We start from the raw sequence: 18557 nt of genomic DNA, 5'->3' as shown, positions 1-18557 counted from the left end.
ATAAAATGATAATTCAAATAGCAATTAAATATTTTATAACTAGTAAATTAGAAATATTAAAATTAACAGCCAGGTCTGACTAGGTTTTAGTCAACAGGCATACTGTATTGGTGACACTGTGAACTGATGTAATTCTTTTTGGCAAATGATTTGCAAAACATTTGAAAAGAAATATACTTACGTCTGTTGCATGTGACACTGGACTTCCTGTAACTCAGCATTTTCAGCTTTGTCTCCTTCTCCTCCCACAGTGGACAGAACTAATTCCATATTCAGTCTTTCCAATGTGCCCCACAGTATCAGTTACCTGGGTGTTATCTGACATGCTCAGATATGATATGAGGATGAAGGATGAGAAGTATTAAACCCAGGCCAGGAAGTATGAGCGTACATTAGGAAAAGGATACCACAAAGGAACTGAGACTCAAGTATTAAGAAATGTGGGGCCAAAATAACATACCCAAGATCAGATTAGATCGTGTCAGAACTTTCAAGATTTGGAGTTCAGAACACATGGTTCTAGGGACATATTAAGAGATACTAAGAACCATATATAGTATTCTTACAGTGTTTATTAGCGCCATCTTTTGAAATCTTAAAGGAAATTCATGGTTTTAAGCTGGAAAGCAGTGGACACTAAGAAATATAATAATCATCAAATTTTGAGTCCTTTTGGTAGAACAGATGGATCTATTTATTTATATATATTGGCTCCTATATTCTCACTCACCAAGATTGTTATTGATTGGATTATTGAAAATATTAGGAAATATTGAAAATATTAGGAGACTTCAGATAAACTTGCAACAGAGAGCAGCATGCAACATACCTTTCTCCCAAGCTTTTATTAAAATACTCATAAAGATTTTTAAAAAGACAAGACTGCACAGACCAATTACTAAGCATACAGAAACATGATATTCAAATGTCATTAAAATGACAGAAATCTTTTAAGATCTGCTTCCCATCTGAGTCTAAATCAAGGATCTGGCATTGTCCTCAAGGAACTAACCACAAATAACTCAGTGCATGCCTAATAGCTTTGTGTTCCCTTTGTTGGTCCAGCTACTTGCTTTATAATTCTTCCTTACCTGAATGACATTATTAGCAATAGAAAACACACAAATATTACCGTAGGAATTAGCTAATTATTAAAAGCTGATTATCAGCTATATTTATCCTATAATTTAATTTCATCTGTTTCTTTGTAGTTTTGCTTTTACATACAAAACATACCACCAAATATGTATCTCTGGCTTCCTAATATATAAAAGACTTGTGTAAGAAAAAACATTTGATGACATACATAAAATCACAATCACAGTAATTGGACCACAGTTTACACTAATTCAGAACAGAGGAATTTATGCTCATTTATAAGTGATTATATAAAGGAAGAGAAAATGGGTTAGGTAACAAAATGATTAAATTTTTTATATGAAAAAATTACATGAATCCCAAGTTCTTAAAAAGTTTATGTTTAAAAAACAAGTCAAGGTGAAAGAATAAATTTGTACTTTTAACTTCCGTATGTGATCATTTGGGTCCTTTTGCCTTGGATTTGGTTTCCTTTGGAACTTTTCCATTTTGACACTGAGTAAATCTGGCTACTGTAGAAACACCATCCACAAACTTGGTTTTGAAAAGGACGTTTGCATTGTTGAACATACCTTCCTTTAGGGACACCACAATGAACTTAAGGGAGAAAGAAAAACAGCATAAAGTACTTTTTGCAGTATCCTTGAAGAAGTTCACTCTTTTTATACTGAGGTTAAGAATCATTTGGAGATACTTTGTTATTACTTTAAATGCTTGGCTCCATGCATATGCACATCCTCAAATGCAAGTGACAAATAGTTATTATTAGGCACCTCAATGAATTCTTTCCATATGCAGTTTTAGGAGTCTCTTAATTTTACTCTGAATACTTCATTACCCAAGTTACTATCTTCTGCTGGTTGGCTGCTTGTTGCTATCTTCTCCAGTTAGTATCACTGTCTTGTTGCTAGCTCTAAATGCCACTGTTAGCTGCTAAAAAAACTGCCACAATAAATACACAGTCTATGATAACTATGGTAAGTGAAGCCCCCCAGAATTGTTCAATGCATTATCTATATAATCATATTTAGTAGCCTTAGTTCCTGCAGCAACAGTTCAATAAAAACAAACTGTTTTTAGCTTCAAGGGTTTTTTAAATCACTTTCTAGGAGGAATGAAGAGTACCCCATCAAGTGCCACATGATTTTCTGATATATTTTTCAGGTGTATCCTAGAAACAGTCTTGTTTTGATTGTGTATCTTCTGGCAGCTAGCTAGAGAAAATAATTACCCTAAAAAATTCCAAATTACAAAAAAATTAGATTCTCCCTCATGTTACAACCTATAATTTATAATTCCAGGCTCTTTTCTTTAATAAGAGACAAAACCCTCTTTTCTTCTATACCCATTTGAATAGAAATATATTTAAAGAGATACGTAACACCTTAGTATTCCTCAATCCTGAATATCTTATTTATACTGACCATTACTAAAAAGTAGTTTTAGAAAACAAACTAGAACTATTCTGAGACCTTTTTTGGTTCTTACCTGAGAATGTGTGAAATGAGTACGTAGCATCTGTCCAATATTCTGAGTATGAGAAAGATCCAAGGCTGCATCTACCTCATCCAGGATGTAAATTGGGGCAGGTTTGAAGAGGAGCATGGACAGTATTAATGACAAAGCCACTAAAGACCTAAGAAAAGAAGGCCGAAAGAAAAGCTGTCAGAACTTGATTTTACCACTTTTTACCAAAGCACTGAAGCAAATCTGCTGTCCTGTTACTATTATGAATAGTGCCAATTTAGCTGAAAGATAGTTATAGAAAAAAGAATCTTAAGTTTCAAACTTGAAAACTTTTGTTTCATTAAAATGTTTTCTACTTTAGCTTTCCATTTTTCCCTCTCTTCAACAAGTTTTATTTTGAATAAAACAGGTATATGTTCTTCTTTCCTGTCAGATAATTAGGATGTTATATTTGGCACCTAAGCTTAAGAAAAGATCATATTAGTGTTAATAGTTTTCTCTTTCTCTCCCTAAAACTCTTTTTCAGTTCTTTTCTATATCCCCTTTAACTACAGCTGTTTTTGTTCTAGTCTGGAATGAAGAAATATAACAATTCTTATATTTTTCTTAAATATTTCATTAAAAAGCCTTGTTTATTGTAATACAAATGTTTAGAATTATTTAAAAATAGTATTAAAATTACAGTAACATCTGTAGCACACTTAATTCTGTAACTTCAAATATCTCCTGACATGCAGCACTGGAGTAAATAGTCTAATGCTTACTGTATTCCAATAGGGTATTTATTAAGAAACATGTAAGTGGGGAAAAAAAATTGTGTGTATAAGTAGAGGGGGTCTAGGAAGGTGAAACCAAAATTTCTAGCAAAGGAAATAATGAAACAGTACAATAAAAACCAAACAAATTGATCTTTACTGCTATAGAGGGTAGCGAGGGTAGCTGAGGTCACTCAAGAAACCTAAAATTACTTTTCAGTGTCTTTCTCTGTACCAAATATTTAAGGCACTGAGCTTAAAAACAACTCATCAACACTTAAACTACTATGCTGGATTATGGTATAATCCATAATAATCTGAAAATAAGTTTATATCATCTTAATTATGGAAATAATTTTTAGGTTCCAGTAAGAAAATAAGCATACATTCTCTATTTTCCTCAAAAAATTTTCTAGGACTTTGGCAAAAACACTGAAAGATGCTGTGATCTAAACTGTGGAATTCAACTTTGATTGACAGGCAGCAGAAGCTGTCTTTTTTGACTTAAAATATTTTGGAATTTTATCAGTAATGAAAAATAAAGAGTGGACTTCTATTCATAAAAATGACAAAAGATTTCATAAGAGAAATTAACAGGTCTTAGTATTTTCTACATCCATAAGAGAAGAGTTACATGATGGCATAGAGCACATGAGAACAATTCAAGAACTGTGGACTGTACATCCTGCAGGGGAAAAAATACAAAATTAATAAACATCTTCAATTATATTGATATTCACAATTTTCTCTCAGAAGGTTTTAATTATTTGGCTCTCTGCAGTTAAGAAGTTAGGCCAAATGACCTTCTAAGTTTCTCTCGATATACTGATTGTCTGAATCACTGCATAACACAAGGCTGGGAGAAACTTCCCTGAAGCCCAGAACATGCTATTTCCAGTACTCTTCTTTCATTTATGTAGATCCAAGTTTCCATTTGGCATCATTTTCCTTTCACCAGAGAACTTCCTTTAACTTGTACAGTTCTGCTGGAATCAAATTCTTCCACCTTTTGTTTTTCTGAAAAAATATATTGCCTTCAATATGAAGAATATTTCTACTAGATACAGAATTCTAGGTTGACACATTTTTCTTTTAGCACTTTATAGATGTTGTTCCAGACTTCTGGCTTGCATAGTTTTTTGTTTTGTTTTTTTTTTAACATCTTTATTGGAGTATAATTGCTCTACAATGGTGTGTTAGTTTCTGCTTTATAACGGCTTGCATAGTTTTTAACAAGAAGGCTAAAGTCATTCTTCTTTGTTCCTTGGCACTTAATATGCCTTTTTACCTCTGACTGCTTTTAAGATTTTTCTCCTAATCACTGGTTTTCAGCAACTTTATATGACATGCCTTGCTGTGTTACTGTATGTGTAGGAAGCGAGTGTATGCGTTTATCTTACCTGGGGTTCACAGAAATCAAGTATGTGGGTTTACAGAAGTCATCAAATCTGGAAAATCTGGGTCCATTATTTTTTTTGTTTTTTTCTGTTTTCCTCTCCCTTTGAAACTCCATTTACATGTATGTTAGATCTCTCAATATTGTCCCACAGGTCACTGACGCTCTTTTTGTTTTTACAGTTTCGTGTTTCTAAGCTTGACTTGAATAGATTCTATTGATATGTCTTCAAATTGAATCATCTTTCTTTTACTCTGTCGAATCCGTTGTTACTCTTATGCAGTGAACTTTTCCTTTCAGGTATATTTTTTATCTCTAGAAGTTCCACTGGATTCTTCGTTGATAGCTTCCATGTCTCTCATCACATTCTTTTTTTCTTGTAAATAGTTAATGTAACTCTTTAACCTCCTTGTCTTCTAGTTTCATCACCTGTCATTTCTGGGTCTGTTTTTCCTCTAGGTTATGAATCATATTTTCTCGATTTCTGTCTAGAATCATATTTTCTCGATTTCTGTCTAGTAATTTTTATTAGATGCTGAACACTGTGATTATGTTGTTTACAGTCTCAACGTTGTTGTCTGTCTTTAAAGCATGTTGGGCCTGCAATGAACCTTTGCTAAGGGGTGTCTAAAATAGCCTTCACTTTAGGGGTAGTGCAAATGTAATGCTAATGTATAGCTCTCTGGGGCTTCCCCAAATTCTAATCTGTTTCCTTCATTTTTTAGTAAGACTACTGGACTTTGTGTGGGTTTCCCTCCCTGCATCTGCAGTCAAAAAATTGATCCTAGGGAGAAAGCTAGGGTAAACAGTGGACTCAGCATTTTTGTTTCATTTCTCTCAGGTATCTCCTGGGTTATCCATTTTCCAATGTCTGAAAGTAATTGTTTCTCATGTATTTTGTCTAGTTTTCTAGTTGCTAATCCTTATTTCTACTTTGTTGCCTACTATGTTAATCAAATGTCCTAACTAAAATTTGTAGTCTCACATATTAGGCTCCTTAAATTCTACATGCAAAGATAGCAAAGCAAATCTGAAATAAAATTGGGAGGCAATGAGATGTTGGACTATAATAAAGTAAGAGGATTATTGCAAAGGGATTACTCACTCACCTCTGACCACCACTAAGTTCAGTTAGGTTTTCTTTCCAAGTATTTCCTAAGGCAACCTTAAACTCCAGACCATCCAATACATTTTGCCCTTCTGGTGGTGCAAGCATAGCATTAGCACCGGGCAAAAGAGTGGAAAAAATAGATCCAAAGTCCTTGTTCACCTGGATAAAAAAAAGATAAAATATCAGAGAAGGTTTTCCAAGAAGAATCAAATGATGTGTATATATGCAAACCAGCAGGAGCATTTTGTTGTCTGTTACCCTAGCTCTGAGGTTGGCAAGTTATGGTCCATGTGGCAAATCTGGCCATGCCCATTCACTTATGTATTGTCTATGGCTGCCAGCAATATAGTCTAGTGGTTGCAACACAGACTACATGGCTCTGAAATACTTATCTGTCCCTTTACAGAAAGAGTTTACTGAGCTTTGCTCTAACTTCCAGGGGAAACTAGAGGCTATACCTCTAACTCTACCATGAAGTTTTGATACAACAAAAGGCCATGGTTGCCGGAATCCTCAGAGACACACAACTGGATAATATAGGAGATTGAACTTTCATCTGGAGAAGAAAAACAAAAACTCTTTTTGGCGTAAAATGTTCTCTTAAAAAATTTGTTTTCCGTTGACTGGTATGGTAAGGCCTATGGTTATCAGCTAACTTTAAGAAGCCTAAGATCAGGGTGAAGTCCAGGAGAAAAAGGGGCATGAAATCAAACCAGATCTGTTAAAGGTGTTCAGTGGTTCTTTTCTATGCTTCTTCTCAAAGCCAAAGAAGTTAAGGTATCAAGGGACAGGAACAGGATTGAGCCCCAAAAGAAAAAGGCTAAAGAAGCTATTTGGCCTATTCCCATAAAGGCTCAGCAAAAGATTACACAGAGATTTAGGACCAATATTCTAGACTGTAACTGAGTAATTTTTGTGCATACACACTTGATCAATGCCTTGAGAATTCAGACATCTGTCTTCAAAGACACGACTAATAATCTTAGAGAGTTCAGCAGACAAAATTGAGAATGTATACATGCATGCACACATGTGCACACACACACGAGGATTTGACATCCATGTTCTCTAGGGAAATCTCCACCTTCAAGTATAAAATTCAAGTGCAAATACACTTTTTATGAATATTTGTAGTAATAAGGAAATCTCCTAGACATAAACAGTCTCCTAAATATAAATTTACTAAGGAACACATATCTTAAGAACAACTGTACACATGCTAATATCCTACACAGAGAAAGTAGATTCTAGTTTTATCTGGGATAGATTTCCAGAGCTAGGCAAGGTTCATCACAATGAGGAGAGGACTGCTGTCTTTTCTAGGAGAATGACAGAAGATAGCATTGTATTTATAAACACCTTTTCTTTTAAAAAAAATTTTTTGACCAGGCAGGAGAGAGGCAGCTCAAAACTAAGACTACTAAATGCTACTAAATTCCAAAGATGACCATGGATCCTGGATCCCATGTGGAAATTCCTCCAAAAGGGAAAAGACAAACTTTCAGTTAATGGGTAGAGAAGAATATAGATAGGAAATAAACTGAATTTTGAAATTCCAATAAGGCTAGAAGGAAACAAAAAAGCAAAAAACACAACCAGTGCCTAAAATACTCTGGCTTTGTCAATCAACTATACTTGAAGCCATAAGGAAACAATGTAATGCGATAATAGTACCTACTTCATTAGGTTACTTTGAGAATTAAGTGGGAAAATTAATAGGAGAATAGTGCCTGACATATATCATAAGCACTCAATAAATTTACTTGCTTTGGGAGAACTTTAGAGACTGGGGAAAAATCAGTTTAAAAGATAAATTTGTACTCACACTAAATCCAGGAACCATGGGGAAAACAAAAGACAGAATCTCTCAGATCTAGTGTTAAATCCACATATTGTGCAAGAATAATGGGGCCAACTTTTTGCAAGCATTTTTAAAAAGACAAATACTACAGGGAGACTGAACACTGAAAATAAGTTGTAGAGCAGGAAAAACAATGCAATTGAAAGACACAATTGTTCTGCCATTACCAAAAATAAAGTTCCTGAAGAATTAAAAAGAGAAAAAGAGGTAAGGTGCCAGTTAAATCCCCGAGGCCCAGGCCTGTTAAAGTACCAAACAGCATAGTAACTATGGAATCTTTTGAGGAGGAGTCTTTTTCTATGGTAGGTATAGGAAAACTTCACAGAAGAGGCTAAGGAATTATCCTAAAGGAGATAAATCTACGCAGCCAGGGAAGTAGAAATAATAGTAAAGAACCTTGAAATCTGCCAAAGTTGTCATAAAACGAAACAAAAATGGTAATTGGGATTCTGTTGCATATGAATCCTGGAAATGAATACTGAACTTCCTTGTTTATTACCCAGTTCTACTTCTTAAAAAGCAACAAAAGGCAATTTTAACTTTAGTTCTAATTAGGAAAAGAGAATTCCACTTTTTCTACCTTTTGACTGTTATATTAGGCTATTTCACCTTTCTAAGCTTGTTTCCTCATTTGTAAAATAGAGATAATAATTATCAAAGTTATGGAATTAAGATAATTCATGTAAAATGACAGAACTGCTCTTAACTATAATATAATTATATAAAATTAGTATTACTTTATAATTATGTAATTATTAATCTAACATGTATAAAAATCCTTTGCTAAAAATCTAAGAATGCCTAATACTTATGAATTCTGAAATGCAATTAATTGATAAGTGGTAAGGAATACACAATCTTGCTATAGAAACATTTTTAGAACTAATATTTGACCTCTGTGAGTCTGGGCAAGAGAAACTGAAGAGCTAAGAACTCAAGGAGTCCTTTGGAGAGGTTTTCCAACAGTTAGAGAGAGCTTCCCCAATGTGAAACAGATAATGCTTCCAGTTTTAAGCAGAGGATGAGTGGGACTATAGCAGATATTTGGAAGAAGCCTTAGATACTGTCCAATATTAGAACCTATGATCTCATAAGAAGGAAAGAGGGTAAACAGTAACCCAGACCCGGCAAACGATGTAAGAAGGAAACATGTAGAAATCTAGAAAATTAGAAATTTAATATAGCTTAGGAACCAGAGAAGTAGACTATGAGAGCATGATGGAATGACACAACTTATCTGTGCAAATCAGTAGTAAAGTCCAAAAGGACAAAATGCTTTAAAAAGCCTACAAGGTTTTAATTAAGGTCTGAGCTGTGCCTCAAACGAAAATTAGCTATTTCAAATTCATCTTAGAGTACAACCCTGTTAACTTTATCTTTCATCCTTTCCTCATACAGAATAAATTATACAATTTTTGGTTCAAATACCTTTTGCCAAGCAATATTTAGGGCTTGGTTTTTCTTCTGGTCAAGGTCTTCTATAGTTGCAAGGATTTTGGATTTGTCATTTTCTACAATTCTCTTCTTCTTCATCAAGTCATTATACTAGTAAGATAAAAGGCATACTTAATTGGGAAAACACAAAATTTTCTTTATATTCTAGAATTCAGTCAAGAATAAAGAGATTTCATTATTCTTATATGCAATATATACAACTCCTATTTACCAAGAAGATATACTACATTGAATTATAATGTAAGCCAAATTAAGGAAAGTAAATATATCATCTATATGTAAAATTCAATTACTATAACTGAGAATTTATAGGACAAGCTGTTGAAATATTTTGACTCCACTAGGATTCCCTTATCTTCCTAGCAGCCAAGGCAAAAAGGAAAATTTGTCATATGTAAACTCAAAAGTAGCCCTGCATGCTTAAGAAGCAAGGTCAGTCTTAGCAGTGACACAAATAAAATTTTAATTCTTCACCATGGTGTATAAAGTCCTACATAAATTGGATCTTATTTATCTCTGAATTTCTGGCATCACACTCCTCCCCAGGCTTCAGCCATATGGTCACTTTTTTTCAGTTTCATGAACATAATAAGCTCACTGTAGCCTTATGGACCCTGCACTGTTCTTCCTCTATTTCTGACATAACAGGTGCCTCAAGTTTCCACTCAAACATCACATCTTCAAAGTAGCCTTCCCTGGTTAATGTAGAAATTTACTGAAAAAAATTTTGAGGGAGGCAACAGAGGGAGAATAAACCATGAGCAGCAGCAGAACTTTCTAAAAATCCTTTTAACTTATTTCTCCTCAAAGCCTCACATTTCAAGGAGCTTCAAATTCTCCCTGAAAAACTCCAGCCAGTCTTGCTAGTTTCCTTGCCATCCCTCTCCTTTGTGGAGAGGAGGTTTTAGGAGCTTGGCCATATTTTTATCCTATTCCTTGCTAATTCCATATAGTTTCTTATATGTGGTGACACAAAATATAACAACAAAAGGCCAGCTGCTGATCAACAATAGAGCCTTCCTCTCTGGTAAGGAGATGGGAGTTGGTAAATTCTTTTAAAAAAACATTAGCCCCAGTTATCATTATCTAATGAAGCAAACAAGTAAAAGTAAACAAGTTTCATGATGTTAAGCAGCTCAAATTCAGACAAAATATTTCCTTTCCAAAAAGATGCCATATATTGCAAAGGTTTAATGGAGAAATGTAAACCAGCAGGAACGTTTTATAGAGATCATAGCAGGTGCATTATTAGACTGTTCAGCATCTAACATAGATTCTCTGTAGACACTAATGTCAATAATGGTTTACAAAAACCTGTTACCAAAAAATTTGTTAGAAGTGATTGAGCTCATAAGTATTTCCATTTTTACAGAGCTCTCATTAACTCTGCTATACAAATTCAAACAATTTTACAGAATTAAAGAAGGTATAATATAAAATTACTCAGATTGCTATTTCCTATGGAGCCATCAATAGGAACTGCTTTCTCCTTTGGGTTTTTCTAGGGACATGCAGACTATAAAAGGTAGGGGAGATGGATAACATTATCAAGTAACTGAGAGCATTAAAACAGAGAAGACACTGCTGCATTTACAGATTAAAACAGTGTTTATGTATATAACAATCTTAGCCATTTACTTATGTGATGGCTCCAGCATATACTGGAGTCAAAGGAAGACAGGAGTTTTGGAGTGGCTGACCGTGAGGAGGCAGACAGCAGGACACGGGTGTCCCCCACTTTTCGGAAGTTTGCTTTACACCACTACTTTTACAAGAAAAGGTAAAAAGCACAAATAGTGTTCAACATGTGTTTTGCAGTGAGCCCTTAGAGAAGCAGCACACACCTCGAGCAGGGAGAGTGGCACCATCAAGCTCCTCACAGGGAACAACACTAAGCATCTCAGCATTAAGCCACCAGAGCTTTGAACTGTGTCGATGAGCATCTGTGCTTTACCTCAGTTTATTTCATGCATCTGTTAGCAAGATGTGCCCTAAGGTAATTGCTTCTTTGCTTTATACCCTTTCACAGGAATAGTTTCACAGGATTGGCGCTACTTTTGGACAGTGGGGGAAACCTGTACTCTATTTTTCAAAATCTTTCAAAAAGGCAAGTGAAAGAAATGATAGAAATGTGAAGAGCTAACATGATCAAAAATGTTGTTTTTATTTACACCAAAAATAAGAAAGGAGTTGGAAAAGTCATTCAAGGTAAAACAGAATATATAACTGATGATGCAAAAAGAATGAAATAAGAAAAGAAATAACTGGAAAGGGAGAAAGGGAAAATGCAAAGAAAACAAGTTATCAAAAGCATCAAGTAAAAGATTGACTCTAATAATCGCCTCAGGGGTCATATGAAGCCATCAATGCTACTCATATTCTGAAGTGGCCAAATAGTCATAGCAAAGTGACTTACCCGCTCTTCGGCTTCTGTCAGTACATTCATAGCTCTCATATTGACATTTCTTCCTAGTTTCTCCTTCATTTCTTGCAACTTCTGAAGTCTCTGACCAGCTTCTTTTGGGTTGTTAGTTTTGAAATCATAGGTGCTATTGGGTTGCCCAAAGAGGTGTTTCTCTGCATTAATCCAGTCATAATCTTTCAACATTTTGGACACCTAGCCACATGTGATAATGATAATAGAATGATATCATTGCTTACAAACCTTTATTTAAAAATTAGTTTCTTAAATATTTACTAATTTTAAACCACACATTTTGGGAAAAAAATCCCACAATGACACATTTGGAAAAAATGAGATTCACTGTTGACAGTGGACCTATAATAAGTAAGAATATTTTTACCTGGAGGATAGGTAAGAAACTTGAGACTATATAGACAAAGATTTTCCTATTACTCAAGCATGAGAGTAAGAGCCAACTCAAGAGAAACAGTTACAAAGTGTGTGTGTGTATGCACACACATATATAGAACATCTCCATTATAATGAAATACAAGTCAGATGAGGCTCCAGATTTTACCAAATTCAATCAATTGCTTCAAAAAAACAGCTTGTGAAAGTTAAAAGTCTTATAAGAATACTTAAGTCACAGAGTTGGTAAAATCATGGAAGCCTAATCCTGAGTGATATCTAATAATTCTTCTGGAAATTATAATCTAAGTAAAAAACTGTCCTGAATATTGACTCTATCCCGTTGCCACCCTCTTTTGACAAGGCACAGTAAAATACTTCTTCATATAATATAACCAATTAAAGTTTTTTAATTATAGTGCTTAAGGAAGACTTTCTTCTACTAGAATTGTTCAAGGTTGGTTCTGACTGGTAGAATCTAATCCTCTTCAATCATCCTTATTAGTTCCATAGGTACAGTCTCACCACTAGAATCCAAAGTAAAATAATCATTTCTTTCCTGCTGATCTGTAAGCTCTATGAACACATTCTGTGTTCATTCTTATATCTTTAGTGCCTGGCATAGTATGCAATAAATATTTGACAAACTATGTATTTCAAAGAATCCTTGACTTTTTAGCAGTTCCACTTACAAGTCCTTCTTTCTACCCCCTTCCCTAACTGTAAATAAAATCCCCTAGCAATCACCAATACTAGCATTTTCAATTATAAAAAAACCATTAACAGTAATATTAGCATTGGTAATAATTCAGTGAATCCACTAATAGGAGGCTACTAGGAAAGCAATACTAATAAAATACTAGGATATTATGACGTGGCCATAAAAAAATGTTTTTTAAACCAAGTAATGAACCTGAACAGATACTCATGGCTCTTTCAGAAAGGGTGGAAAACTGTTTTGTATGTTAAATCTCTTGTATTTTTATGATGTTAAAAAGATTTAAAAGGCACCAAACTGTTACACACCAGTAAGAAAACATGCTGAGTGAATTACTAAGACCACATAAATGCAATCTCTTAACTAAACAACGAATTTCTACAAAACCATGTATTTTCTCTAAAGTACTTAAGGCACTGTGACACATGAAAGAAAGAAACTTCAAGAGTAACCAAAAAACTGTGGGATAACTTCAAAAAGATAACTGCTTGGCAAAACATCAGATTTCAAATGCAGCTGCTAAAACTGACTATAACCGATCCTCATAAGGACATCCAGAAACCATTTAAGACGTTTTTTTATAAGTTGCCTGTGTATATTTCTCTGTGAGCTCCCTAAATTCAATTTGCAATAAGGTAAAGAATACATATTATTACTACTAACACATTAATAACTAGTTCTATGAGCAACTGGGGATAAAAACCAGTCATTTCCATAGGAGACCACTCAATATTTGGTTAAAAACATCTTGGAGATGGAATAAACTCCTGAAATTAAATTTAAAAATAAAACATTTTTGCCTCTTGGTGATTGCTGAGGAGCAGTTAACATAGTTGTAAGCCTCAAAGTTATGTTACACAGTAGTTCTGCCATTTATAGTAAGGTCTTCATTGAGCAGTTTACCAGAATATTTCAACACAGAGGCAAAAATTTGATCAAGGGTAAAAACGAACAACACAAACGTGCCTTTGCAGCAGCATCTTCAGCTTCCCGTTTATGTTTGCTGATGTTGTGGTCCAGTTCCTTAATTTTAAGCTGAGATTCATTGTTTTGCTCCTTATGTTTTGCTACTTCTGCATATTTAGCTTTAACTATGCTGTCTTGGGCTGTTATCACTTCTTTTTGCTTGGTAACCTCTTCTTGAGCTTTATTTACTAACTCCTGAAACAGATCATTAGAAGACAACATATAGCAAGGTAAGATGGAGACATTTTTAGTTTACTGAAAGATCATCTAACAGACTTCTGGGCAAGATGGCAATGTGATTACAGACAGGTAGTCATCTAACCCTCTACATTTTATATCCCCATTAAAATGACTAATGAATTTACAGATAAGTGAAAACTTGTATTACCACTAGAAAAAAAAAAAAGGATGGGATGTACTGTTCATGCTGAAAGCAACAATGTTTCTGCAAGATACAGTGTAACTGGGATCACCTTGGGGAGGAGGGACTACTGGAATCTGACCTGTGAGGTCTCTCAAAAAAGTGGCATTTTGGGGAGTTTACAAGATAATATGACAGATTCCCAAATGACATTTATTAGGAGGGGCAAAGAACAGGGGTGGAAGCAGGTAAGCTGGCATTTGTTCCTTTCCCTTCTATAGAGGTAAGCCATAGGGACTTTACCAGTGGCAGTAGAAAGTCAGTGTTTGGTTCTAGCAGAGGGATCAAAACGGAGATATGGAAGAGGAAGAGAAACTTTTTTGAAGAAATGGATCTGTGGCACAAAGAAAAACTTCTTGCTTTGACTTTTACTATCCCCTACCTCCCGAGATTGAAGTTATTCAACCTCCAAAGTGATAATTACAGCTGGGATTTAGTCTATCAACTCTCACCTCCTCCCCCTCAAACCTCTTTGCTAGATCTTAAAAGTCCTTCTGGTAAAAAGATATGGTCACAGACTTACACAAATGTCTGAAAACAAAAAAACCTAGCTCAACTCAGATTTAGGTAGAGGGAAAACAGATAAGTAGAACAACCTGCTAAAAGACTGAGGAAGAATAGATCTCTGTAAGTGATGAAAAGCACCAGTAAAAATTTAGGAATTTTTTAGGCATGCTCATTAGAAAACAAGATCATTTTGAGCAGTAAACAATACTTGATATTATGGTTAGGTTATGAATGTGCCATAAATGCTTTAATTTCCTTATAATGTTTTATAATGTTTAATTTGTCTCACTTAAGGTCCTTTGCAGGAGGAAGATAAATCACAGCATTCAGCTAAAAAACCCATAACAAAAACCCATGACAAAATCGTGTTTATGAAGATTTCCTCATGCCTAGAGGTTGAAGATTGCATCGCAGGTATGACTGTTTCAATCTTTACAATGGTAAGAAAAAAACAAGGAAATCTATCACTTAAGATTGAGCAAAAATAAAATTTTACTTTTGTTTGAACCTAATTAGTTAGTAGGCAATTTCTCTTCTTAGCTCCCTGAGAGTGTCCTTAGTTACTATTATCAGCAAATGGAAACAATTTAGAATGTAAAGCCTGAAAAAACAACCTTTACAAACTAAGTGATCCACTTTATAGTTTTCCATAAAGAGAAATGGATGCCCTCTTTATAGAAATATGTACGTTTTGATTTTATCTTTATTTAGATTAAGGAAGAAGTGGCTTATTTTACTTCCACATTTCTCTTTAGAAACATGACATCTAAGTTTTTAAAATTCCACATGATGTCCATGAAAGATGGTAGAAAATATGGAGGAATGAGATGAAAAATGAGATTAAAAGACAAGTCAGAAGGCAGAAAAGAAACTGTAGAAAATGTAATCAGAAACACAAAGCTGAAAAGCATTTCTATCCCTTATCTTCAAAAAGAATAAAGAATTGTTATTTTGCTATTGGTTTGATAAATAATGTGTTAAAAAAAAAACAACTTGAATTTAACCACAAACAGAATGAAGAGGAAGGAACTACTTTCTAAAACACTGCATGCTACAACAATTAAAACAATCATCTCAAGGGAAAAACAACAGAAAATGTAAAAGCTGATGACAAAAGGCAAAAGCACACTTTACTATAATGTACGTAAAATGGATGGAACTCCCCTGTTAAAAGCTGTTATATTTTAGTTAACATGAAGATCAATGATATATTACTTACAAAAAGAGTATCTATATAGCCACACAGCAGAAAACTTAAAAATGAAAGTTATATTGAAAAAACAAAAGTGGGTACACTTTGTAAAGCATAGTGACAATATTTAATAACACTACCGTATATTTGAAAGTTGCTAAGAGTACATCTTGAAGTTCTCATCACAAAAAAAAAAATTCTGTAATTATGTATGGTTACTAGACTTATTGTGGTGATAGTTTCACAATGTATGCAAATTGAATCATTACGTTGTACACAGGAAACTAATATAAATGTTATGCTAATTATATCTCAGTTTTAAAAAGTAGGAGTAGAAATAATACGAAATAAAACAGAATTCAAGTTCAGAATTTAAAAACAGGGTTAAGAGGGTATCCAATATTCATGAGGGACCATTTCTAATATTTGTAGATAATAGAAATGTCTTCATAACATTTGAAAGCCCCTCAGTCCCAAATCCACCCTTTACTTCCTGCTTCTGAGATGGGGACATTTCTCCCTTGCCAGGTGCAACAGTATGAAGCCTCATCAGTAAAGGATGCTATAGGGTCACTGTAGAAGGAAGGGGCTTTACTTCTTTGGTCCAATGTGCTTTTCTCAAAGGCAAGCTTGTCATGTGCAGGGGCTAGCAGCTTTCATGGCTTCCCCTGGCATCCCAGCAAGTCCGCAGGCTGGGCACTTCTCCATGGCACCCTGGAAAGCTATTTCCCAGCAAGTGCCCCTGTGTAGCACTTTCCTATGCATGATTTCCCCTAGTACTCCACCAAACTCCACCACCAGTGGGCCACAGTTATCTTCTACAAGTAGATGTGGTTCTCAGCCCTGCAGGTAAAATGGGGCTCCTTTCCAGATTTGTTTCTTCCAAGGGTGCACCGCCTCAGCCTTATAGGTAACGCTGTTCCCTGTATCTGCTGTTCGTATAGTCTTTAGAGTTTTCTTTATCTCTTAGCAATCAATGCTGCATCATTACAAACTCCTGTTATAGTTAATAATTTTTATTTAAACTTTGCCTGGTGAAATTACTGTGTAGTTTTTGTCTTCTGAATAGACCTGGACCAAAACAGTTAGTAATATTATTTCAGGTCTCTTTCTGGATTGGTACTCATAATTTTAACTCATCATGACAGGAGTGAAGAGACCATAAAGTCTCTAAAGACCTCTAAAGTCAAACATCTTCAAGCCACCATTTCAGAATTAGATTAACATTTGTAATTTCTCTAATATGGTTAGTAAATCTTACCTTATTTTTAGCCACCTCAGCTGCCATTACTGCAATCTGACCTTCATAGGATTTGATAGCTTCATTTACAGCTTCAAGCTGTTGTTCATTGGATGCATGCTCTCTCTTGAGCTCTTCTAGCTCCAGGGTGATAGCTTCAACTTCCTATAAGAAACACAGCATCTGGGCATTCAACAGGTTATTAACTACTGAAAAATAAATACATGCATGTCAACAAAATTAGTAAGATTCTCAAGCAAGTAAGACCCATAGCTTAGTTACTCAACTACCAAAACATGTAAGCTACTTCTAAAGAAGAAAGGGGAAAGGAAATTTATTTTTCTATATTAAAAAAAAAAAAGACAAATGTACATACAATTTTTAAGGGTTCAAAGAACTTTGTATAAACTATATCCTTTATCCTTTTATTCCTATAGGGATAAACGATATACAGTTCTACACAGCAGATAAATTAACAGAGGTAAAGCCTTTTTAAACAATTATTCAGTGACAAAAAAATTAGTTTCTTAATTTTCTTCTTTCCCATTATAGCCTTTAGTTCTTTAGAAAATACTGTGCAAGCTATGAAAGAATCATAAGGTGGGTTAAAAAAAACAAACAAAAAAAAAACTATGAACAAAAGTTAGACTTAAGTGAAATTGTACAGAATAGTGATTGAGCACAGCCTCTGCAGACAGAAAAACGCAGGTCAAATTCCAGCCTTGGCACTATCCAAAAGATATAATCAGATATCACCAGTCTATGATCGAATAGCACTTTGTAAATATAACATGCCTGGTCTTACATCATTCTTTCACAGTTTATGTATGTTCACGAAGATGATCAAACAGAAATGTCAACAGTGAATCTCTGATACGACACAGCTCTGCGTACATGATATGAGCTTTGGTCCACTCTTGAATGAAACATTTACCAAAAGGCAACTTTGCTCTTTCTCCAAAATTAGCAAGCCAATGCAACCCCTACTCAAAATTACATAACACTTAATTCCAGGGTTTCAGAGTAAAGCATATTTTAATTTGACTCATAAGATGTGTAATGTGTCTCCTAAAGAAGTACATCTCACTTTTGGATTTTGTGATAAATACCGATGAATAAGGCCAAGGCCAACCAATGGTGCTCTACCACCTTCAGTTCTATTCTGATGTTCAAAGATTAGTTCCATTTCAAAACAAAGTTATTACCTGTTGTTTTTCTTTCATTTTCTTGGTAGAAGCATCTGCTTTAGTTTTGGCACAATCTAGTTTTTTCTGTGCATCCTTCAGTTCTCTCTCTCTCTCAGCTTCTGCGTTTTTCATTTTATTCTCCAATACTTCATATTTTTCTTCTGCTTTTTTTTGAATTTCTTTGGTGTTTTTTAAGGTCTCCTCACTTTCCTCTGCATCATAAAGCAGGTAAATATGCCTATGTGAGGTCTTCCAACAACTATTAACAGGTATAGATATTAATGGCTTACAAATTCAACTTTTAATAGAAGAAAAGGTATGGAAAGTTGGAGCCAAGAGTTTAAAAAAAAAAATCAACTGTTCTAACCTTA

The 18557-nt window shown here is 34.5% G+C and overlaps 1 protein-coding gene across 1 annotated transcript in view; it reads right to left on the bottom strand.

The window, feature by feature from the left end:
* Positions 1-376: 376 nt before the first annotated feature.
* The window catches only part of SMC2 (structural maintenance of chromosomes 2), a 51940-nt gene continuing 33759 nt past the window's right edge, over positions 377-18557 (bottom strand). Inside the window, exons 18-25 of the mRNA XM_079925539.1 lie at positions 18205-18398; positions 17021-17164; positions 13640-13834; positions 11560-11760; positions 9117-9233; positions 5826-5986; positions 2587-2734; positions 377-1695 (exon numbers count right to left, since the gene is read on the bottom strand). Of these exons, the coding sequence (XP_079781665.1) occupies positions 1537-1695; positions 2587-2734; positions 5826-5986; positions 9117-9233; positions 11560-11760; positions 13640-13834; positions 17021-17164; positions 18205-18398 (1319 nt within the window). The 3' untranslated portion in view covers positions 377-1536. The remainder of the gene's footprint in view (positions 1696-2586; positions 2735-5825; positions 5987-9116; positions 9234-11559; positions 11761-13639; positions 13835-17020; positions 17165-18204; positions 18399-18557) is intronic.

Source organism: Stenella coeruleoalba (genome assembly GCF_951394435.1).
Source record: "Stenella coeruleoalba genome assembly, chromosome: 7".
Classification (NCBI taxonomy): domain Eukaryota; kingdom Metazoa; phylum Chordata; class Mammalia; order Artiodactyla; family Delphinidae; genus Stenella; species Stenella coeruleoalba.
Note: the sequence above shows the minus strand (reverse complement) of the source record. Positions and strands in the feature narration are given on the sequence as shown.